Source organism: Cucumis sativus, chromosome 3, assembly GCF_000004075.3.
Source record: "Cucumis sativus cultivar 9930 chromosome 3, Cucumber_9930_V3, whole genome shotgun sequence".
Classification (NCBI taxonomy): domain Eukaryota; kingdom Viridiplantae; phylum Streptophyta; class Magnoliopsida; order Cucurbitales; family Cucurbitaceae; genus Cucumis; species Cucumis sativus.
The window spans coordinates 20,178,682-20,202,915 of record NC_026657.2 but is presented as its reverse complement, the minus strand read 5'-3'; the positions used below and the strand labels follow the sequence as shown (position 1 = coordinate 20,202,915).

Below are 24,234 nucleotides of genomic sequence, written 5' to 3'. Positions count from 1 at the left end.
ACGAACTTGAATAACAATCAGATGGAGCTGGCTTGAAATAATGTCGACGTTTTGTTTGTGAATGGGAAATTCGAAGGTGATGATGAATGAACTCCTTAATGGATTTTTTTTTTGAATAAATTGTTATTTGTTGAATTTAGTTTGAAGAATTTTGAATTTTCAAATGCAATTGGTTTTTTTTTAAAAAAAATAGTGTAATTAGATTTTTGCATCACAATTTGAGTGAGGCAAACTCTTGACGATGAAAAGGAAATAGAATTCTTGGAGTTTTCTTTTTCTTTTTCTTATAGTCATTTATCTTGTTCAGCTTTGAGATAGAAGGCTCATCTCTGAATTTCTCAACTGATGCATCATGGAAGGAACAACTCATTTCCTTGTTCTAGCAAGAAGGCTTGTGCTGATAGGAGAAATCAATCAGGGGAACTTTTATACCTTTCTGTATATTTGAATGCCATGGGGAATTTGAGGCGATTAGGAGTATCATTTTTAGGTAACTCAATACCTCCAATTTTAACCCTTTATATCGGAGTTTTACACTCCAAATTCATCTTTGCAGGGCTTTTCAGCACCTTGGATCGATTCATTGAGTCATTTTTTAGGACCAAAATCCTTTCTTTTTCCTCTGTTTTCTCATATGGGGTTGGAGATTTGCACTGCATAATCATCTTTCTAGGGATTTTTGGCACATTGGATACCTTTTTCAGAAACAAAAGACCCTCTGTTTTTCTTCTGTTTTCTCATATGGGGTTGTAGTTTTACACTCAGAATTTGAAATTTCTAACTCTTTGTCAAGTTTTGGGATTAGAATTTCGGTCGTTTGGGCGTCCTCAGAGTCGAAAAGTTGAAGGTCTGGCTGGGTGAGAACCTCTATTGAAATAGGATTTGCTTGAGAAAGATGAAGAAGAAGAGAAAGTAATTGACGAATTTCAACCACTTTCAGGGTATTTGTTCTATTTTCCTTCAAATTACATAAAATTGATATAATATTTGATTTTTTATCACTGTTTTCCAGAAGCATCTTGCTAATTATTTTTCTCTTTTCTCTTTCCTTATATTATTTTGGGTCAACCTTAGTGTTAAGAGTATGAATTTTCATCCACAACAACAAATTATACTACTTGGTATGTCCCAATTTGTTTTAAAAGCAATATCAACACCCTTTTTGTTTCCATGTTGATTGTACTAGGCTTATAGATGCTGGATAAGAGTGCATATATATCTCACATTCATTTCACCGTATTTTTTAATTCAATTGGAACAAATGTGGGCGATGTCATGATCTGGGAGGTTGGTGGTCATGAAAGGATTGCTATTAGAAATTTTAAAGTATGGAATCTTTCAACATGTTCAGTGCCTTTACAAATTTGGCTTCTGTTGCGTTGCGTTGGACTCCCATTAAACATTTTTTGTTAGATTTATAGCTGAAAATGCACTTTTAAGATACTGAACTCTTTGGTTTGCTTCTAGGCATCATTGGCCAGTGATTATACTATATCAATTAATCGTGTAATGTGGAGCCCTGATGGAACTCTTTTTGGTGAGTTCAATCTTTGTTTTTTTTTTCTTTTTTTTTTCCCTTTTAGTTCTTTATGCTAATGATAGACTCTTGAGAAACTGTTGTTTTGTTATAGAAGCGTATTTAAAAAAAATTGGTAATTGACTAGTTTAGATTACTTTTCAACATCCAAGTGTTGCATATTCAAAGCATATCATGCACATATATTCCTATCAGGTTGGTGATGAATTAAGAAACCACTTAGATCATTTGTGTTGGGGGGGAATCTTGATCATTTTTTACTTTGTACTTTCAGTATCCAATTGGAACTTCTCAATCCTAATCTTGTTTGCATAATTTTGGTGATTGACGTTCTTTTCTTGTTTAACTTTTAAATACAGATTGAGGCTCATGTTGGCAGTGTCAATGATCTTGCCTTTTCATATGCAAACAAGCAGCTATGCTTAGTTACCTGTGGGGAAGATAAGGTTATTAAGCAAGCCTTCACAAGTTAAAAACTAATCTAATACAATTTAATCTATTCTAAAACAGTTCAAAGCATTTAGTGCAATACTTCAAAATTCACCCAAACATAACAACTAAAGGGCTTAAACGGTTCACCATATCATTCAAACATTTAACTCCAATTCTAAATGGAAAATAAAACAAATATACTTACCGACTCTTACCCAAAAGGACTCCAAACCTTGTTGAACGACATTTAAGAAAATTCAAAATTGCATATCTGATCCTTAGACATTGTGGGTAGACTGATTTAAGACCAATGGGAATGTGGGTAACAGTTGAAAGTATACCCCCAAGCCAAAAACGCTAGTATGACAGAACTATATCAAATTCTTGAAATAGAAAATCATATTCTCTTTTTCTTATTCCATTCCTAGACGGTGAAGTACCATGAATAAGAAATTAGAATCGTTTTATATTTATGAGTTCAGAGTTTAATTTCTAGGATTTTATGAGTTTGAGAATCATTTAAAAAGTTTTGTAATGTAAGGAATGATCGAACCTCAAAGAGAGAGGGAGATTTTGAAACAATCGGGGATTCCTGAAATGTAAAGGCGATGTAGCAATGAAGAAAATATCACACCAATCCAATTTATGTTCTTCACTTGTAATGAAAGCGTGTCCAAACCCCTCCACATCACCTTCTCTCTGCCGTAGCTTTTTCTTCTCTTCAATCAGAAGTTGGAACAATTTCTGCGTTTCCATCTTCATTCTCTCCATCAACGAATCGCTCATTCTCTCCATCAACGAATCGCTCACTCCGTGCTTCACCAACTATAATTAAATTCACCAATTATTTTCAGATTTTTGTTCTCAATTAAACACATTGAAACAAAGAGATAAGAGATATTATAAACCTGAAAGAATCCTCAATTTTTGCAAGCAGAGTGATGGCGAGACAATTCGGAGTCCATTGTATCATCGGAGCGGAAGTTGGAGATGCAATCATGGAGATTTGGACACGAGGGGCAGTGGCGGTGATGGGATCGGACATCGTCCGAATATGGCCTTCTTTGCATTTGGAGATGGCTTCTTCGCATGAGTGAGGGTTTTTGATTTGGGAAAAAATTTTGATTTGAGAAAAAAGGTTGATTTGGAGAAAAATCTTAATTAACCTTAATTTTTATTTAAATTTAAATTTAAATTATTAAAATTTAAAAAATTATTTCATTATCTTCTATAACATCAAATAATTGTCGCGAAAAGTATTATCCGAAAAATGCTGCATTTTCCCGCCAAAAACGCATTTTTTCACCTTTTGTGACAACTTTTTTTTTTCTCCCTCCAATTTGTGATATAAAGAACTGTCGTAGTACAGTTTTTCTTGTAGTGAAGGTTTGTAACGTTTGTTTCTCAGGAACTTTTAGATGACGAGCACAGGGTGGACATTCTATATATGAGGACTAGATTTCAACTATTGATTTCAAACTAGATTTGCTGTTGCAATTTGCCTGATTTTATTGGTTTTTTTTTTTCTTTTTATCTTTTTTGAAAAATAGGTAGACCTTTGGCTACTATCATAGAACTGTTGCACCATATCAATTGTTTTTTTTTATGGATTTTGAGCAAAATACTTTTCCCCCACCCCGATATCACAATTTTAGGACTGTGAAGTTATTATGACTCCAGTTTTACCTTCTTCAACAATTTAGATTGAATTTAGATTCAGCTAAAAGTTTGAAACCATGTGCTTGTTTCAGTGGTAGAGTTTTACCGGAATCTAGTTTTCGAACCCGACCCTAAAGGCATATGCCTTGTAGCATTACTTGAAGACACTTTTATTTTCGTCTTTCTTGGACTTTTTCCATTCCCTAATTTTTTTTTAATTTTATTCTTCTCTTCTCAACAACAAGCTAAGCTCATCCATGTGTTCACCTGAAACCTTTGGTCTATGCATTTTTGTACGTATGATTTTTAAAAGTCTTTTCAATAACCCTAAAATCATAAAATAAAAAATTAGATGACACCTATCAGTAAGGTATAAAGCTTTTCACTTATGCTATCAGTAATAGAAGAGACTATCATTAATAGTATGTTATCAGTAATTAAAAGCTCACTAATAGAATGCTAATCATATCTTTTCTTTCGTCCATTTATGCTAAAACCAAACATCTACATATCTATTGATAGATAATATCAGTGATATCCCTTCTACTGTTAGCAACATTTTTGGTAGAAGATATTAGTGATAGCAACTAATAACACATTTCTCAAGTCGAAAGTTAGTCTACCATTCAGTGACTATCATTTATAGAAGCTATCTTTGATAGTCGCTATCAATGATAGCACATTTCTCGAATTAAAAGTTATCGTTGGCAGCATCTATCAGTGATACAAACTTACAACAACTATAAATTACTACAATTGATAACGACGATCAACGATAACTTTCAATTTGAGAAATCAAGGAAATTAAAACACTTATAATTGTAGCAAATAGAAAGTTGTCATTGATAGTAGCTATCAGTGGTAACAACTAATAGTAACAATAATTTATATTCACTGATTGTAACTATCACTAATAACTTTCATCGTGAGAAAATTGAGAAGAAGTGTGCATGTGAAACAACATTTCTCAAATTGAAAGTTATCGATGACAGCATCTATCGGTGATAACAACTATAAATGATAATCTTTAACAATAATAACTACTATCAATGGTACATGTTATCATTGATAACTTTTAATTTGAGAAATTCATAAAGAAGAATCCAAAATGGTGGTAGCACGTAGGGATTGTAGTATGTGCAATATATGCAATTTTTTTATCATTGTGTTATATATGCCATTAGTTTAGTTTTTTTTTTTTGTTTTTTTGTCATTTATGAAACTAATCCATACAAAAAAACTGACAAGAAGAATAGCAAAATAGAAGGTTTACTTTGGATAAATGAAATTTTTTTATTTAAATTGATAAAATAGAAAAATATGAAGAAAAAAAAATTGTTGGAACAATGTCTTAAATGCCCTACCTTAGTGAAAAAATTGAATCCTAAGTACAATTATTCAATTAATAAACAACAAATACTCTATAATTAAATCAAACTCTCCACAACAACTGACATCAATCAAAATTCTAATTTCCCCCCAAAACTAAAAAATTAACACCTATTACCATCAAAGCTCCACATAATATATGCAGTTGTTTCATATCTTTTTCAAATCGTGCACGTTCAGGCATTCAAACATTATCACTCTCTTCACATCTTGAAACCCTTGAAACTCTTCAAAATCTAAAAGAATCCAACCTCCCTATCTTTCGCTTCTCTATCTTCTGCTTTCGTAGATTCCATAAAAAAAAATTCCTGAAATTCTTCGTCACCCTCAAACCTTCAAAGTCTTCCATTAGTTGTAGAAAAGATTGCATCCTCTTCAAAGTCTTCATATATTCGGTCCAAATCAATGGATTTTCTTTTGTCGACTATCTTCTTTATCAAAATGATTCCAGATTCTTCTTTTGTTTGGCGCAAAGGTGAACTTCTTCGAGGGATTTTTTTTTCCCATTTCTTCTTTCATTCATTTGAGCTCTGATTCCTAAGGAAATTTATTCTCAATACCATTATACTTCTTAATTGTTGCATGCACAATTGATTAACTAAAAATCGTTCACTATTATCAAAGCACATTCACGTGATTCCTGAAATTTTGTCAGGGTCAGAAAGAAAAATATATTTTTTTCATTATAGGTTATATATAGATATAGTTGTGAATATATATTATTTTAAAAAAAAAAACATTCAAGTATAATATTTTTTCCATTTTTAATTATAAGTTATATACAGATACAGTGTGAATATAAATTACTTTTTATTATTAATTATTCTTTTAAATTACATCACCAATATATCAATAAATATCCCCTTGATTTTAAGAACAACAATCGGAATTTGTTTTATATTTATAAATGTTTATTGTATCCTACTCCATGACGCATAACCTTCCAAACATAATACAAAAATACTAATTGTCATCAATCAGATTCAATATATTCCAAAATGGATGACATCGTAGACAACAAATGTTCACAAATATAGTGTAATTACGTTAATATTCATATTTATTTTAGTTAGACGTTTTATTTTGTTTGTGGCGTTTTATTTCCAATCATCCTTACTATGCATATCTGAATCAATGAGTATAATATGTGTTTATACCTTTTTATGTAGGATAATATATGTTTTACAGATACAGTACATTTGCATGATACAAATAATGAGACTAAAAACGGTACAGTCACAGATATAGTGTATTTGAAAACTCCAACCAATTTTGAAAAATATGAACTAATTTATGATATTTTTGGGATTGACAAAATTTTTCCAATATTTCCTAAATATATGCCTATAATTCATAACCAATTTTCGGATTTTTAATATTTAAATCAAATTATTTATTTATTTATTTAATTCATAAAACTTATGTTTAATAATATTTTTTTCTAAAAAATTTGGAAATTTTCAACCATTTCTCAATCTAATCCCTAAAATAATGACAATCACTAATTTAAATTTGAATTTGTTATATTTTAAACAATTTATTATATTTTATTATATACAATATTTTCAGATTTGTTATATCTTAAACCATTTATTAACAATTTATTAAATTAGACATAAGATATATTTTTAATAAAAATCTGAATTTGAATCTGAATATATATTTTTAATAACAATTTGAATTTATAATTTATAATTTAATTATGCTTCAATGGCATTTTTGTAATTATTTGAATCTACGTATTTTAGATTTTATTAGAGAAAAGAAAAGAATGAGATTGAGAGAGGGGGCAGCCGACAAGAGACAAACACAATGAGAGAGATAAATTTTTTCTTGCAAAAAAAAAAAGATGAGAATAACTCAAATGAATCTTGAATGTATGAAGAACTTGAAGAACCCTGGTATAATTTCATGATTTTATCTTTATTATCATATCAACAATGCTCCCCTTTTGAATTCTTTGATAAGTTGATGGTTTCAAATGGTTTTCAAACTTTCTCTAGAGTTTCGAATGAAAGAAGAAAGTAAGTGGGTGGCCAAAATCCAAGAGGAAAAATGATCACTTGTAGAGATTTTAAATTTTGATATTCCCATTAATAAATTTTTTTCTAATCTTTATGTTTTTGGAGGAAAATTTTTATGTAGCATGTATATTATTTCAATTACAATGTATTTGAAGTTTATGTGAACAATTGTATTTTACATATTGGTTAGGGGCATTTGAGGGATTGTTTTATTTATTTATTTTTCTAATTTTTATGTTTTGCTATTTTAACAATTTAAATTTATTTTTGCAATTTTGTCAAAGTAAAAGTCATAATTTGTCATTCTTCTTGACAGCCCTCACGGTTATCTCTAAAAAAATTTAAAGCTCAACTGGATGTTAGTAGGCTTTCCCTTAAAAAAAGTGAAATAAGCCCAACAGTGACAAATATTTTTCTCTTCAACTTGGAAAAAAAAAATTGATGACCCCACCCAACTCAAAAAAAAAAATGATTTGGATTGGGTTGATCATTTCTAAAATATAAATTGAGATAAACATAAATATGGAAAAATTTAGTATAATAAAAGGAAAAATAGCAAATCTAAAAATTAATAAGATTTTTGACAAAACCAATCATTTCAATTTTTTGACTTTTTTATGTGATAATACTTTTGTTAAAGATATAGGGATTTTTTTTAAAAATAATGTGTTTTGTAAAAATATTTTGAAAAATAGGGTTGTTGGGAAAGAAATTATAAGAATAAGGCTGTTTCCAAAACTATTTTCAAAAATATGTGTTTTTTTGAAATTGAACGAAGTCGTGTACGGGGTACACGACTTCCTAAATGTACATGTCAGCACATTTGACCACTTCGCTCCACGTATGCACGAGTTTGACCCACGTGGACGGAAGTGTGGACGGAAGTCGTGTACGGGGTACACGACTTCCTAAATAATTGTTTTTAAAATTATTATATTTTAAAAGATTAACTATTTTTAGGGTAAAAACATTTGTAAAATACGGATTTTTTAAAAAAATAATGTGTTTTTAAAAAGTATTTTCAAAATTAGGGTAGTTGGAAATTTATGTTTTTGTTTAAATGTTCAACTTTAAATATGTGAAAATTTTAGTTTTTGTTTAAATGGCCAAATTTTTGGTAATTTATGTTTATTATGAACAAATTAAAAAAATAAACCAAATGTAAAACACATCATTAGTGATATCTTATAAGAATTTTTGTTAATTTATTAAAGAAATCTTGTGGCTTAAGATAGATTGAGAAAAAAATATTTTGAACGTTTTTTTTAATACTTGGTTCTCTACTTTTAAAAAATATATATTATATATTGATATTATTAAGAATACTCCTACATCTAAATCATGTATTAGCAACTTCTAATTTAAAATTAATTTAAAAAAGTTCAATTTTTTATTTATACAACTTGAATAAGTTCTAGCAAAATTTAAAAACACTTAAATTATACAACTTAATAAGCTTCCCCATCTCCCTCTACGACATCATCGCCTTGTCGTCGAATGCGTCTACGAAGGAAGAACGAAAAAGAGGAAGAGGAAAAATTAAGAGATGAAGGAAAAAAGATTTCGAATGAAGGCAGAATGAAGGGATTCTAGGGTTTTTAAAATAGGCGAAGTCGTGTACCCCGTACACGACTTCCTGCATGCGCGACACGTGTCCACACCCTCTGAACCCTACGGTTGACTTGACTGTTGACCGTTGACTCACTGTTGACTCACTGTACGGAAGTCGTGTACGGGGTACACGACTTCCACCATACGCGACAAAATGTGCCAGCTGTACGGTAGTCGTGTACCCGGTACACGACTCCAGTCAGAAAACGTGGGCCGGGTCCACGACTCCACTTGGATATCGTAAGCTCGGTCCACGACACCATTTCGATTTGTTGAAGTCGTGTACTTCGTACACGACTTCAGTCACCTATTTTTTAAAATACTTTCCCAACTACCCTATTTTTGTAAATACTTTTACAAAACACATTATTTTTAAAAAAAATCCCAGATATAGTGTATTTTCATGATGCAAATAATGAGGTGAAATATCACACAGTCACAAAGACAATGTGTTTGCAAATTACAATCAGTTTTGGAAAATCTAAACTAATTTAAATTAATATTTTTGAGATTGACAAGATTTTTCCAATATCCTATAATTCATAATAGATTTTCGAATTGTTAGTATTTAAATCAGATTAAGTAACATTTATTTATTTAATTCATAAATGTTAGGTTTAATAAATGATTCTCCTAAAAAGGGCTAACATGTTTTCAACCATTCCTCATTCATTAGATTTCATAACATTTTGAATTCAAATATTATATCCCTAAAAGAATGACAAACTCTAATTCAGTATTTTTGTATTATTTATATTTCAAATTATTTTTAAAAAATGTATCAAATAATACATACTATCTGTTGTTAATAAAAAAATGCCTAAGAGAATTTCAACTGTTCGTGATTGTTATATTTCATAATATTTTGATTTCAAAATAGTACATCATATCCTAAAATAATGGCTAGCATGCATAAATTAAGCATTTTCCTTGCAAGAAAATTTATCAGATAATACATATTACGTATGGTTAATAATAATTTTAAATTAAAGTTTTATCATCCCTACAATTGTGCTAATTATGATTATACACTTATTTTGGTTAGTTTTTATTTTTAAAAAATTAATTTATTGCGCCTCTTGTATCGAATAATTATTTTTTTATGTTCTGTTTTTTAATTATGTAAATATTCATATTTATTTATTTTAATTAGATTTTTTATTTTGTATGTTACTGATTTTGTCGAAGCCCTCCTTTTAGCCTAATACTATGTAGGCTTTCTTTAAGTTATCCTTTGGTAAAGATTGTGGTGGATGGTAAATGGATTGAATCGTCCTAATATATTGATTGTCGTGTGTGGTTATTGTATACGTTCCTTTATCAGATTCGTTTCAAGGATTAAAAGCTCAAAGAACCTGATTATGAAGGAAAGTGCAAGACAACCTAAATTACGAAGTAAATGGATGTGAGGTCGTACGAAAGTAAATGGCAGGTGAAGAAATTATAGGCGAAGAAGATGAAGAGATGGGTTTCAAATAGAACGAAAATTTCTTAGGGTCTCAAATGGAGCGAACAAAGCTAGCTAAACTGGCCGAAGTTCAAGAATAATTTGAACGTTTGCAGAGGTTAGGTGGAGCTTCCCATTAATGGCAATAGTATAATTTTATATTTTGGGAGAAAATTATATATTTTCATAGGGATTAATTGTATGTGGGATGTGGCATGGTATTTGAGTTTTAGGGAACAAATTGTATTTAGGACTCAAGTTTTTCAATTGGGTAGGGGTATTTGAGGTATTGTTCCAATTAAAAAATAATTTTACTATTTTTCCAAAGCAACCTTCTAACAACTCAACTCATGCATGTACACTTTTTTAGATGCATTACATTTTCTTTTGTAGGTAAAGAGAGAACGCAAGGTTGAGCTTTCTATCACACATCAAACTATTTAGTTGATCCTTGTCTTGGTTATTGATGACACTCATACGACCTGATCTACCATGTAGAGAACTTGGTTCGTGCCAAACATCCTTTTGGATTTTGTAAGGTGTTTGTCGATCTTCTAGATTTTTTCTTGTCTTTGTGAGGTGAACCGAAACATCTTCCTAGATCATTAGGATCGAGATGCAATAACATTGAAGATCGATGCTTGAGCATGCACGAGGACTTGATCCTAAATTTAAGATTTATTGCATTCGCATGGATTAAATTTCACATAAATGGATAAATTAAAATAGGATGAAATCTAAATTACAAGAACCAAAAATGATATTTTTTTTTCAACCTACAAAATAGTTCATATAAGTATTGGAATAGCAAAAAGAAAGATATGTAAAGTGACCAACTTTTTTGCCACTAAAATTTTATGTGTATTTTATTAATGCCCATGCCTAATACACACGTTGTTAGGATCACAAATTAAACCTTACAAGTTCTCAAACAACCACTAATGACGTATCATGTAAAGCATATGCACGACCACCTTCTCCTTAAAACACATCTTTCCTATGACAAAATTAAAACTCCTACATTATTACAATTGACAACCAAATCTTCTCGCCAACCTCATTTACCTCCTACATATTTGATAATAATTTTGATATGGGTGACACTGTAGAGGAACGAGATCTAAAACTCGTTGCGGAATCAGAGCCAGAGAGGCTTACGATCGACGCGATGCTCCAAAAGTATTGTGGTGAGTTTGGGCCATGGCAGTTAAGGAATTTCTTGTTGAGCAATTTGAGTTGCACCCTCGAGGCCTTCCATACAATGGTCATGATCTTCGCAGACCGGGACGTGGAGTGGCGATGTTTGGATCGTAACGCGTGTGATGCAGCAGCGAAAGATGTGTGTGATCTAAACCCTGGGACATGGGAGTGGGTTGGTGGCCGTGGAAGCTCGACGGTGGTGGAATGGAGTTTGGTTTGTGGAGATAAGTATAAAGTTGGTTTGGCTCAAGCCATTTTCTTCATTGGTTGCACATTAGGTCTCTCTAAAACCATGTATATATACTTATCTTAGTTTAATTCTATACAAGTTTTGAAAATGTTAAGTAGAGTTTTGATTTTTTTTTTTTTTATTTAGTTCCTCAACCAAAATATGGTAACTTATTTGAGATGTATGGAATTTTGAGTGACTAATAGTAAAATGAACTTTCAATTTTTAGGCTTAAAACTTTAATTTCGTGATTAATAGTTTTCTTTTTACCTTTTTGGAAACTGTTTTTAACATTCATGGAAGCATAAAATTGAAAATTTACAGTACTATTAAGAACCTATTAAACACAAAATATATTAAAGATGGAGAGAAATTATTAGACATTATCAAAAACAATTTCGAGATATATCTTTAACGTGCGTTTAACAAAGATAGAAAAATATAATTGAAGTTATTATGAACCTATATATATATATATGTAACAATGTATAAATTTTCCTCTTTCATTTACTTAAAAACTAGTTTCTAATATGTAAGAGGTTAATGATCCACAGGTGCAGGAATCTTTGGGCATCTCTCAGATTCAAGCTTTGGAAGAAAACGATCATTGATTCTAGTTTGCATTTTAAACACCATTTTTGGCTGCTTAACAGCTCTCTCCCCTTCTTATTGGATCTATGTCCTCCTCCGCCTATTGACCGGAGTCAGCACTGCCGGCAATGCCCTTTGCGCTTTCGTTCTTTCTACGGAGCCCATTGGTCCCACAAGACGAGGCACAGCAGCGATGTCTTCGTGCTACTTTTTTTCTGGTGGCATTGCATTACTCTCCGGAATCGCATACATCTTCCAATCATGGCGCAAACTCTATATTGTCTCTTCAATTCCCTCGCTCGTTTACCTCATCGTTGTTGTCCCCTTCCTCTCCGAGTCCCCTAGATGGTTTCTTGTGAGAGGAAAGCTCGAGAAGACCATGAAAACTCTAACCACCATAGCAAACTCCAACAAAAAGCACATTCCGAAAGGAGTCGTCCTCACACTCGACACAAAAAGCAATCAAACAATTGATAACAAGAACAATAACATCATTGACATAATGCGCTCACCCACCGCTCGGACACGACTTATCGTTGGAGTGGGGGTGAATTTCATGAACGCAGTGGTGTATTACGGATTGAGCTTAAACGTCGTCAACCTAAAGACAAATCTTTACATTAACGTTCTTTTGAACGCAGTCGTGGAGATGCCTGCGTTCGCGGTCACGACGGTGTTGTTGGGGAAGATGGGGAGGAGAGGGGTGGGGATTTGGACCTTATGGTTTAGTGGGGTATTTTGTTTGATGGGAAGTTTGATCGAGAATGGTAGTAGTAGTAGTAATAGTGAAGGGAAGTGGGGAATATTGAAAATGGTTTGTGGGCTGTTGGGGCTATCAGGGATGGCAGGGAATTACAATTTGTTGGGATTATATGTTGCTGAGCTTTTTCCAACAGTTGTGAGGAATGTGGCTTTGGGATGTGCTTCACAAGCCACACAAATGGGAGCAATATTGGCACCTTTTGTGGTGGTTTTAGGGGGAAGATGGCCATTTTTGGTGTTTGCAATTTGTGGAATTTTGGGTGGAATGCTTATGTTTCTTCTACCTGAGACTCTTAATAGGCCGTTCTATGATACTTTGGCTGGTTTGGAAGATGGTGAGAATAATAATACCAACAATATTGTTGCTTCTTCCTCTTCTTCTATCAATGTTATGCCAATAAGTGTGAATAATATTTGACCTACTTTAACTGCTTAATCTACTTTCTCTCAACTGGAGTAAAAGTACATCTATCTAAGGTCATGTTTACCCATTTGTGATGAAAATTGTTGTAGTTATAATAAAATCTCATTGAAAGATCAATTGTAATTAACTCAATTGCAATGTGTTTACTTCAAAATAGAATCATGAATCGTAATTGACTAATGTGTTCACTTAAAAATATTATAATTTATGGTTAACTTTATAGTTTGAATAACCGTAACAATATGTGTCAAGTTGTACCAATAACCCAACAATAATAAAAGAAAAAAAACACTACTTTTAATTTGAAAATTGGTTAGGATTATTATAAGCTAAAATTTCAAAATGGGTAATGTATTTTTTTTAATTAAAAAAAAATTGGTATTTTGTAACCTTATTTATAACCAACCCTGACCAAATTCCTCATATTTGAAAAATTGGAAAAATCAAAGTTAAGAAAATGAGTTATAAAATAGAAAAATGTAAAAGTTTCCAAATTAATTGAGAGTTTGTTTATGTCTGGCATTGCCATCTGCCTCTTTGAAGCTCCCTAATGCCAACAACTCATAAACTCTCACTGCCATCTTTCACTTCTCTACTTTCTTCCTTTCTCAAAGAAAACAAAAAAGAAAAAACTCACCAACTCCCATTGTTATCAAACTCCAATACTCCCATTTTAATCAAAAAAAAAAAAAAATCATTTCATAGAACCAAAGAGAAATTAAAAAAAAAAAAAACTCACAAGCTTCAAATTATTCTCTTCGTGTTTGAGTTTGAAGGTAATCATATGAATCCCTCCTCTTTTTTTTATCTGTTTCATTTCCTTTTTACCGATGACTAACACAGCTAAATTATTCAAAGAAACGGCCACAAAGTTCCTGACATTTTTGTACCCTTTGTTTGAATTATGAGAGAAAAATAAATCACCACAAAGACCTTTTTGACCAAACATCGATTGTTAGATGTTGCATTGTTCTTTCCTTCTTGGTAGAGCTTCTGCTACACTAACTTTCTCCTGACGAAAGAGACGTAGAAAAAAATTAATTGTCTTGCAGTGTAGGCAGATTTTCAAACCTAAAATCTAACGCTTTTCAAGTTGATTTTAAATATAACAAAATCAATCAACACTATGGATGAGTGATGGTAGATTTCTAACAATACCTTTTAGTCTCTATAACTAATAGATTTGCTTTATTCATAAATATCTCTCTAACAATTTTGTTATTTAACTGTATTTATAGTAAATGTGAGTTATTATAATTGAGTTATACTATAGTTTGTATATTTAAAACAACGGTTAAAATTACCGTAGTGAGTTGAGTTATAATATAGTTTGTATTTGAAGTGTAGATTATTTTAGTTTTAGTTATAAGAGTATGTATTTGTGGTGTAGATTTATTTTAGTTTGGATATTACAAAAAGTTTCTCTTCTTAAAATTTTATAGCTCTCTAAGCCACACAACACAATGACATTGACATCCACATCAAGTCAAGTTGAGCTTCAAGAACAATACCAACGTCCATTGCCTACGATCGAACCCATTGTAGAATCAGCCGCAACAGAGAGGCTTACAATTGACGACATGCTGGGAAAGTACTGCGGTGAGTTTGGGCCATGGCAATGGAAGAACTTTGTGCTGGCCAATTTGGGTTGGACTTTAGAAGCTCTACACACCATGATTGTCATCTTCGCTGATCACCAGCCTCGATGGCAGTGCATCGACCCAACGGACTGCAATGCGGCTGCAACGAGCGTTTGTGGGATGAAACCTGGATCATGGGAATGGGTTGATGGTCGCCGGAGCTCAACGGTGGCAGAGTGGAGTTTGATTTGTGGTGATAAGTATAAAGTTGGGTTGGCTCAGTCCATGTTCTTTATTGGCTGCATGATAGGTAATCCTCTCACTCTCATATTAATTTTTTAGTTTCTTTTAGTTCAACAAAGGTTGAGTGAGAAATGAAACAGCAACTTTTAACATGGCATTTAGTATCTTGTGTACTAAACTATATATTCAAATTGTCTCAGTATCATATTTATAAAGATAGTGATTTTGAATTTTTTTTCATTTCTTTCTTTTAAAAAAAAAAATTCAATGTCACTTCAAAACATCACTTCATCAAATACTAACTAGTTTTGAAATGATTAATGATATATTTTAGAGGGACTTTATACCTGACAAAAAAAATTAATAAATTTTCTCACTCCTAAACATGTTTTAATTTTTTTTTCTTATTTCCATTTAATAATGATTTTAAAAAAAGTTATTTTGAAATCCCTATGACTTAGTTATTCTTCATATATCATCAGGATCTGCTTTGTTCGGCTACCTCTCAAACTCTGCCTTGGGAAGAAAACGCTCGCTCGCTTTAGTTTCTTCATTAAACGCCATATTTGGGTTCTTAACAGCAGCATCTCCATATTACTGGACCTATGCCCTCTTCCGCTCCTTGACCGGAATCAGCACCGGCGGTAATGCCGTATGTGCCTTCGTACTTGCCACTGAACCCATTGGCCCAACAAAACGTGGGGCAGCTGGAATGTCGTCGTTCTACTTTTTTGCCGGTGGGATTGTCATACTATCAGGAATGGCCTACACCATTCGTCCATGGCGTGAACTCTACATAGCTTCCTCAATTCCCTCTCTTGTCTTCCTCCTCGTCATCCTGCCTTTCGTCTCCGAATCCCCAAGATGGTATCTAGTTCATGGGAAGATTGACGAAGCCATGAAGGTGATGAAGTCCATAGCCAAATGCAATGGCAAGCACCTCCCTGAAGGAGTCATCCTTCTACTGGATCGAGAAGCTTTCAACAAAGATGATCAGATATCGGAGCTCAAACATGTAGAAAAGGGTAACTTAGGAACCTTACTTCGTTCACCGCTTGCAAGAATTCGACTACTGCTAGCAATGGCTATAAGCTTTGTAGGGGCAGTAATATATTACGGTTTAAGCTTAAACGTTGTCAACCTAAAGACAAATCTCTACCTCAGCGTCCTACTCAATGCTGTTGCAGAGACTCCGGCGTTCGCTATAACAGCAGTGCTGTTAAGTAGGGTTGGGAGGAAAGGGATAGGGATAGGAACGTTCTGGTTCAGTGGGGTATTTTGCTTTATTGGGAGCTTGATGAGAAGCCATGGGAAGTGGAAGGTAGCAAGGATGGTGTGTGGGATTATGGGGGTATTTGGGATGGCTGGGAACTACAACTTGTTGTTTTTATACTTGGAGGAGCTGTTTCCGACGGTGGTGAGGAACGTGGCAATGGGTGCAGCCGCCTTGGCAATTCAAACAGGAGCGGCTTTGGCGCCGTTTGTGGTGGTTTTGGGAGGTGGGTCGGCGTTTGGGGTGTTTGCGGTATGTGGAATGTTGGGTGGGATATTGGTATTTTTCCTGCCTGAGACACGCAATAAGTCTCTATATGATACAATGGCTGGATTGGAGTATGGGGAAAGAAGTTGTATTGGTGATTAATCCTTTTCCATTACCATTAAAATTTACTGTTCCTTTTCAGTTGTAATACAAAATGTACTTCTACGTGCGTTTGTTTATCTATACAAATGATACTTCAAATTATGAAATATTTTTACACATGAAAGAAATTTTGATAGCCAAGCAATCGAATGAGAATCATATAAGAAAATTTGTTTATAACAAAAATGGAAGGTGGAGTACAGGATTTTCCAACTGGCTGTTGAAGAGTCCTTTTGATTGTTTTCTTTTGGGTTTGTAAAAAAAGAAAGACTAAATCCAAATCATAAGTGTCAATGAACCTTGAAAGGAACATAAACACTAATTCTACCCATACAATAAAAGTTTGATTATTTGTGCTGTGTTTTTGTTCTCAACCAAAGTAACCAAACAATATTTTCTTATTTATATCATATTAAATACGTAATTCCCTTTATTAACCTTGAATCAATTTTTACTCACTAATACACAAATAAATATTAAAATACCATTTTGCTCCCTTGTACTATTTTGGTTATCAATACTTTATTTCATTTTTTTTTTCCCAACAAATTTACTCTTTGTGGTATTATTAAACTAATTTTAGTTAATAATAATAAATGAAATAACCTTAAAATAATAAATTCAAGATTTATCGAGTCTTCAAGGACCTTAAGAGTGATTGCTAAGTATATAGATAAAAAAAATGGAAAAAAAGATACTCAAAATACAAAGATTTGGTATTTTAACCATAAATAAAATATTCCAATATTTGAATCCAGATTTACCTATTCGTAGAGGTCAATGTGTGGTTAACTAGAAATTAATCCAAAAGCATACACGACAAGAACAAACTCTAAGCTTATCAGTAACAAATACGCAATGCAAAGTATGTTTATTGGCGAAACATATATATAAATAAAATAGTTTTGACTAAATATGTTGAAAAGTAGATCATACATGTAGTACCTGTAAAAATGCTACTGTCTCAATTCAGATATTCTCAACTCAATACCTGCGGCTAATCTACAGTTCCGCAGAACAAAAAAGTTATCAGCAACGGAAGAGAACAACGAACCTCCAATGAAGAAATAACCTAAATCATGTATATAAAGTTAAGTGCCATTTTGCAGATCAAGAGAGTTCAATGGATATGGAAGCATCCTTCATCGTTAATCTCGACGGCCATATGGGGCAAAACCATTGTTGTTCTCAGGAGGTGGTCTTGGCCTTGCATACTCAGCAAATATAACCCAACCATCCAGGAACTGGATAACATTAAGAGGGAAAACAAAAAGAGACTCATCATCATTCAATTATAAGTAATCAAATTTCAACACGTGTTCAAAAGCAATCATCAACCCAATTTCTTAAATCTTATTTTCGGGCATTCTAATTTGTAAAGTTTATCAGAGTAAATGTTTTAATTGGGGATCAGAGAGGTAAGACACATGGAATCAAATCAATTGAACGAGGCTCATAATGGGAGTATTCTACTAAAATGTCAAAAATGACAATGAAGCAAACCAAGGGAAGTTCTAGGAAAGTTTGACAAAATCGATTTAAAAGAAACCTAGATCGGTTTGTTCAATACAACCATTTTGCATTGTCAAGATTGTACTTTCTATAAAAGATTCACCAACCAACCATTTAGCCACATATTGGCAATCATTTTAAAACTTGATGATAATAGTAACAATAATGTTTCCAAGTGGTACCCTTTACAAGATTCAAAGAATTGTTAAAGTCCAATAGTTAATGTTTTTCTTCAACATTGTAAAGTCACGTGTTTATTTTCTTATATTCGTGAGTGACCACTAACCAGGCCAGTTTAAGCGGTTAAACTTAAACATCCATTACAATGCAACAGCAAAAGAAAAAATGAACCCGACTAAATGCTCAATGCCCCACCAAGAAAAAGGTAATGAAAAAAAAAATACTCTCACCACCATGTTGCTCAAATGAAAGGATTCAAATTATATCAGAAAATCCTACAAATAAATCAATGAATTACCAAAAATAATTATTGTCTGAAAGGACTACATAAAGCAAACACCATTGAACATGAGAATAAAGGAGAAACTGCACTCCCATGTAACCAGCAGATCTATCAGCCGAGCCAGGTACCATAAGATCCAAAATATGCAAAGCATGAATCATAATCAACAGCTGAGTGCTGTAAGGATATGTTCTCTATGTTGCCAATCAAATTCTTTAGAATACTATCTTGTACGCATATGTGGATAACATAACACCACACACCATATTCAGGAATCTTATATTTATTCTGTGATACGCCAATTAACACATTGAAGTCATATTCTTATTCATTTTCTTTCTCATTTCTTAGTTGTCTATTAGAAGGGTAGTCAACGACCTTAGCCTCTATGCTAACACATGCGAAAAACATTGAATGCAAGATCCAGGGATCTTATGTAAATGTGGATTAACACTACATACACACCAAATAAACTTCAACGTCTCAAATGAGAAAACTGGAAAGTGATCCCAACTCACCTTGCCATCCATGCCCTCTATGCCTTTAGCAGCATCCTCCAAAGTGGCATATTTAACAAAGCCAAATCCTTTAGAATATCCAGTCACTCGATCAGTTACAACTCTTGCTACAAACAGAACAGAAAACAACAGGTTAAAAGATGGAAAAAATTCAGGTCTAAGCACAAATCAAACTTGCAATGCGAATGGACAGACCATGAGCAACTTCTCCAAACTTCGCAAAGGCTTCATGAAGTTTTTCAGTGGTAGTGCGTTTACTGAGGCCTGAAAGAAGATAAACATCAACAATTACGTGCTTCACAAACAGTTCATTAATTTCATAAACACAATAAAACTTGAAAATTCTGTATTAAAAGACAGAACAATTCCTCTACTTGAAAAGAAACAGAAACACAGCTCAACAAACACATTAGCCAAATTTCAATTCCAGCTTCCAAGAATCGATCATTGAAAAAGATAAACGTAGAGGAGGCCAACATCCAAAGAGAATGGATAGCCACCTCATTAGGTCCAGTCAAGCATAGATTGTACTCACAATACTTACTATTCCACCAATTACTAAACTTCCCCATCTAGAAATATACGTATGCATCTCAACAATTCAAAACCGAGAGGTGAAGCAAATTAAAGGCAAAGAACAAGAAGAGGCATAAAAAATAAAAAAAGATATCTCAACACTAACTAAAAAGATACCATAAAATTGACAATCGAAGGTTAGAAAATATTTATTAAAAAAAAAAGGTAACTAAGCATTTCTCAATTACTAAGACAGCTAAAATAGGACCAAAAGAAGAACAGGAAAAATGAAATTCCAGACTCCAAAAAAAATTGGCAAGAATGAAACCATAAATCAAAATAACGTTAGCAGTTTCAGAACAGAAAGGGAGCAATATACATAACGCAAATACATGATTGTTAAAGTAAATAAACGCAAGGCAGATAGATTAAGAAAGAACGATTTACCGGAAACGAAAAGGTTAGTACTGGGCTCAGCCACCTCACGCTGCTGAGCCGAGGGAGGGAGCGGCGGAGGAATGAAACTAGAAGTAGAAGCGCTGGAGAACAGGCGGCCAGAAAGGAAAGTAATGGTGCTGGGCTCCGGTTTCTCCCAATCATGAATAGCCTGGGAGATTATCGGTAGAGTACGAGTTGAGGTACGTGTAATGAGTTTCCTCAAACTCCGAGGAGCCGACGCCGCCGCCGATCTGAGAGCCATAGGATTGGGGTTTAAGGTACTAAACCCTTTCTGGAAGAGGCGAGGAAAAACAGATTTTTTTTCTTTTTCGTTTTGAGGAAGGAGGACTCTTCTTCTTAACGCAAAAAGAAGGAGGGTATTATTGGAAATGACTGATGTATCCTTGATTTTGGAGAAAATGATTTACATACTTTAAGGGTAAATTTGGGTTTCTGCCATTTTGTCTAATAGGGCACAAAATTGAGGCCCGTGAACTTGAAGCTGTCTCATATGGGCCCTCGGGTTGCAATGACCGGCCCAATAAGCTGTCTCATATGGGAACATTTTTTTTTCCTCGTCTTCTCTTTACCTACTAAGTTCCGAACTGATGAACAGATCGAGGGTTAGACCAAATTCTAGTCTAATCTTGAGCTATTAAGCTACCAAACCCTTGGGTACACATTTGAGAACTTAGTACAACTTAGTTGTTAACGATGTAATTTAGTTTATGTAATAAAATAAATTTAGATCAATTGACATATAGATATTAGATACAGTCTTTTTAGTCTTATTAGAGTGAAATGAACTATTATAGTTCACTCTATGTTTAGGCTACCTACTAAGTTAAATGGAGAAAAACTTTCATACTCGTTCTTATAATTCTCCGAACTCTTATTGTAATTTTCCTCCCTCTTGTAATCATCTTTCTTCTTCCTCTCTCTCTTCTTTCCTTTTTTTTAGTTTTAAATTTGTTAGTGGAAACTCTAACAAATATATAATTCATCATCAAACCCTTTTCTTCTTCTTTTTTCTTTTTCAATGGAATTAATCTACAATAAGAAAGCTTTTCGCAAAAATAATAAATTAAAATTACTGTTTTAATATATATATTTTTTATGAAAGAAATCGTCCAATGAATTTTGATATCGAACTATGTTTAATTAAGTAGAAATTTTTTTATTATTAAATTATTATTTGAGTTTAATATTTTTCGTGAAACCATTTTAATTTAAACTTAAAATCTACAAAGGTTGAAGTTCCTATCAAATCTTATTCAAATATTTTAATTTTAACTAATAAACGCCTTGTTTTCTAACTAAATTATAGAAAACTGTCTTGAATTTTATTATTTTTTATAAAAGCTGGTACTACTTTATTTTCTTAAAAAATATTTTTCAAGTTACATTAAAATTCATTAAACTTTTTAAAAAGTTAAAAATACTTACTGCTAGTATGTGGTAAAAATGAAGAAAAAAAATGCTAAGACCTAATATAGGTTTTTTAGTCATTTTTTGTGACAAAATTAAAAAGATATATCTCTAGATGCACTCATGTTCTATGTATCTCATTTTTTATTACATACTAAAAATAAATTAAGACCATGTTTATTTGGGAGAAAAGTAATCTATCAATGGTAATTTGAAAAATAGCGTGGTCGATTTGATTATGTTTGTTGTTGTGTTCTATAATTATAATGAAATGCAAAACTACTAGCTTTCATGTAAGAAAAAAGTGTATTTCATGTATAATGAAAACCCCAGCTTGAAGCTAAATTTATTAAAGAATATTCTAATTAATCAAATTTAATAAAGTCAATTGAAGAAAAATATATATTTTATGTATAATATATATGTAGACACAAAAAAAAAGTAGTGAAAACTCATATTGTAATAGTTTATGTCTTAAACATTATTTATAATAAGATAGAGTATAGTAGTCTGCACCCCTGACAGTGACTATTATAACTCACAACTATTATAAGTCACTACTCGTCTCAACCGTCCCTTACATGTGTTATAATAATATATAGATTATAATAGGCAATTTTTGAAATGTAAACTATTTTATTTTTGATAAAAAAAATAGTAAGAAATATAGCAAATAGAGATTTAAAATACGAATTATGGACCTCAAACATGAAGTAAGACGATGTGGGTGGCAAGGGTTCATTTTAAGAAATGGGGATGGAGTAATATCGGAGGGTCGAGCACTATGCCAATGTGGGCGTTTTTGTGCTGAATCTGGGAGATATCAGCCATTCTCGTCGATCTGCAGCATTTGAGTAGAGAGAAGTGGAGGTGTTCACGTGGTGTCAAACACGGAAGGTGTGGTTCGGCTTCTTCACTCTCTTTCTTTTTAAGCTCCTTTGGTTAAGTTTAATATAACTAATCGACTTTTGTTTGTTGGATTAATAATTTTATAGGTTGCCTTAAATCTCACCAAAACTAAGTCATTATTTCCTGACTTTACATCTTCGACTTTATAGTTTATTAATAAATTTAAGTCTATATCTATAAAAAAAAATTAAATTATATTCTTTCACGAGGAAGGAGGAAGTGTGGAACTAAATTGTTAAGTTTTGAGGAGATTTTGTGTTTTTAAAAGTTTGCATACCATATTTCTCCTACCTTGTAGTATATATAAAAGTATGGATAAGAAGAAACATTTTGTTTCCAATTTTACCATTTTTTTTAGTAGATTTACTTTTTCTTAATTTGCTTTTTATTTATTTTTTAATTTAAATTAATTATTCATAATTTTAATTTTTTCTTTTCAATTAATTATATTATTAACATTTTTCTAAAACCATTCCCATATGTCCATCTTCCACCTATTCACATTTCTTTATCTTCCATCTATTCACATACTCCTATCTCATATTAACTATTTTATAATTATTTCAACATTTCAAATTCTTTCTCTTTTCAAATCTTTAGGTATAAATATTTCATTCTTTTTATTCTTTTTCATGTTCAAGTCACAACAAAAAGTTGGTGTGCGAAGAAATTAGTCTTCCAACAAGTTCAAATGAAGATTTGTGGGCCAAGGCTACAAAAACCCTTTGTTTTATGGTTGCTGCTAAGGTTACACACAATTTGAGGGTGAGGAGCTGTCTTCTGGGTTTATGCCATCATTTTGGTGCTACTTGCAAGTTTGCAGATAGATTTCTATGTTGTTTCTTAGTCACTTTTGTTTTCATCTAATATTATAAATGGAGAAGAAATTTTTTTTTTGGGTATGCAAGGGGAAAAAGATATTGTTTTTAGATCTTATGGAAATTGAATAATAAGATTTTTTTTTTAGCTGATTATTTTCTTTTTATCTATTGGTTTGGTCATCTTAACGTGTTAAAATGATATTGATTTAAGTGAATAACATACTTTTCTTCTAGAGCATATTATTCAAAATTTAATCTTCTAGAGCGTATTATTCAAAATTTAAATTGTAAATGTTATTTTTCTTGAACAGTCCCAAAAATTATTTTTGCTATTTTAAACATTTGATAGGTAATTAATACGTAAGTTTGAATGAATTGTTTCATAGTCAATATTACAAATTATTTATATATTTTAGCTCATTCTATTTATGCATGCATATAACAAGTCTCGAGGAAAAAATCTTTCTAGAAATGAAGTTAAAAAATGTATTTTAAAAAATTAAAATAAAAAATTATAAGTAAATAAATATAGTTTCATTCTATTTGTGTGAAAATTTAGGTGCAGCATGTGTTACCAACTACTTTAACTAAATTAAGTTTGAAATAGACTAAATTAAGTTTTAAATAACTATTTGATTAGTGTTGTATAAATTATGGTGAAGGAAGGCGCATAATTTAACAAACTCATTCTCATAACAAATCAATCAAACGCTAAGAAAATCAATCTAGAAATTAGATGAGATGGAAAGATTGACGGTCAGCCAAGATGGTGCTTCATGAGACGACAAGCGAGTCTATGAGAGAAATTATGTATGAATAGTAATAATAACATAAAGTCATTTTGGTGCATTTAGGTTAA

The 24,234-nt window shown here is 32.1% G+C and overlaps 3 protein-coding genes and 1 long non-coding RNA gene across 4 annotated transcripts; 2 read left to right on the top strand and 2 right to left on the bottom strand.

The window, feature by feature from the left end:
* Positions 1-2,076: 2,076 nt before the first annotated feature.
* LOC116402565 lies at positions 2,077-3,304 on the bottom strand. Its single transcript, XR_004215006.1, has 2 exons — positions 2,878-3,304; positions 2,077-2,794 (listed from the first exon to the last, which is right to left on the bottom strand). It is a non-coding gene; the product is annotated as an uncharacterized LOC116402565 (long non-coding RNA).
* A 7,826-nt stretch (positions 3,305-11,130) lies between these two features.
* LOC101213558 (organic cation/carnitine transporter 4) lies at positions 11,131-13,457 on the top strand. Its single transcript, XM_004151985.2, has 2 exons — positions 11,131-11,577; positions 12,083-13,457. Exons 1-2 carry the CDS (start codon positions 11,193-11,195, stop codon positions 13,297-13,299), a joined length of 1,602 nt encoding a protein of 533 aa, XP_004152033.1. The 5' UTR covers positions 11,131-11,192; the 3' UTR covers positions 13,300-13,457.
* A 1,086-nt stretch (positions 13,458-14,543) lies between these two features.
* On the top strand, positions 14,544-16,894 carry LOC101213794 (organic cation/carnitine transporter 4). Its single transcript, XM_004151986.2, has 2 exons — positions 14,544-15,195; positions 15,611-16,894. The coding sequence occupies exons 1-2, from the start codon at positions 14,769-14,771 to the stop codon at positions 16,768-16,770; spliced, it is 1,587 nt and encodes a 528-aa protein (XP_004152034.1). The 5' UTR covers positions 14,544-14,768; the 3' UTR covers positions 16,771-16,894.
* Positions 16,895-17,608: 714 nt separating this feature from the next.
* LOC101217072 (organelle RRM domain-containing protein 2, mitochondrial) lies at positions 17,609-20,568 on the bottom strand. Its single transcript, XM_004151920.3, has 4 exons — positions 20,227-20,568; positions 19,459-19,527; positions 19,264-19,370; positions 17,609-18,014 (listed from the first exon to the last, which is right to left on the bottom strand). Exons 1-4 carry the CDS (start codon positions 20,477-20,479, stop codon positions 17,919-17,921), a joined length of 525 nt encoding a protein of 174 aa, XP_004151968.1. The 5' UTR covers positions 20,480-20,568; the 3' UTR covers positions 17,609-17,918.
* Positions 20,569-24,234: the final 3,666 nt, after the last annotated feature.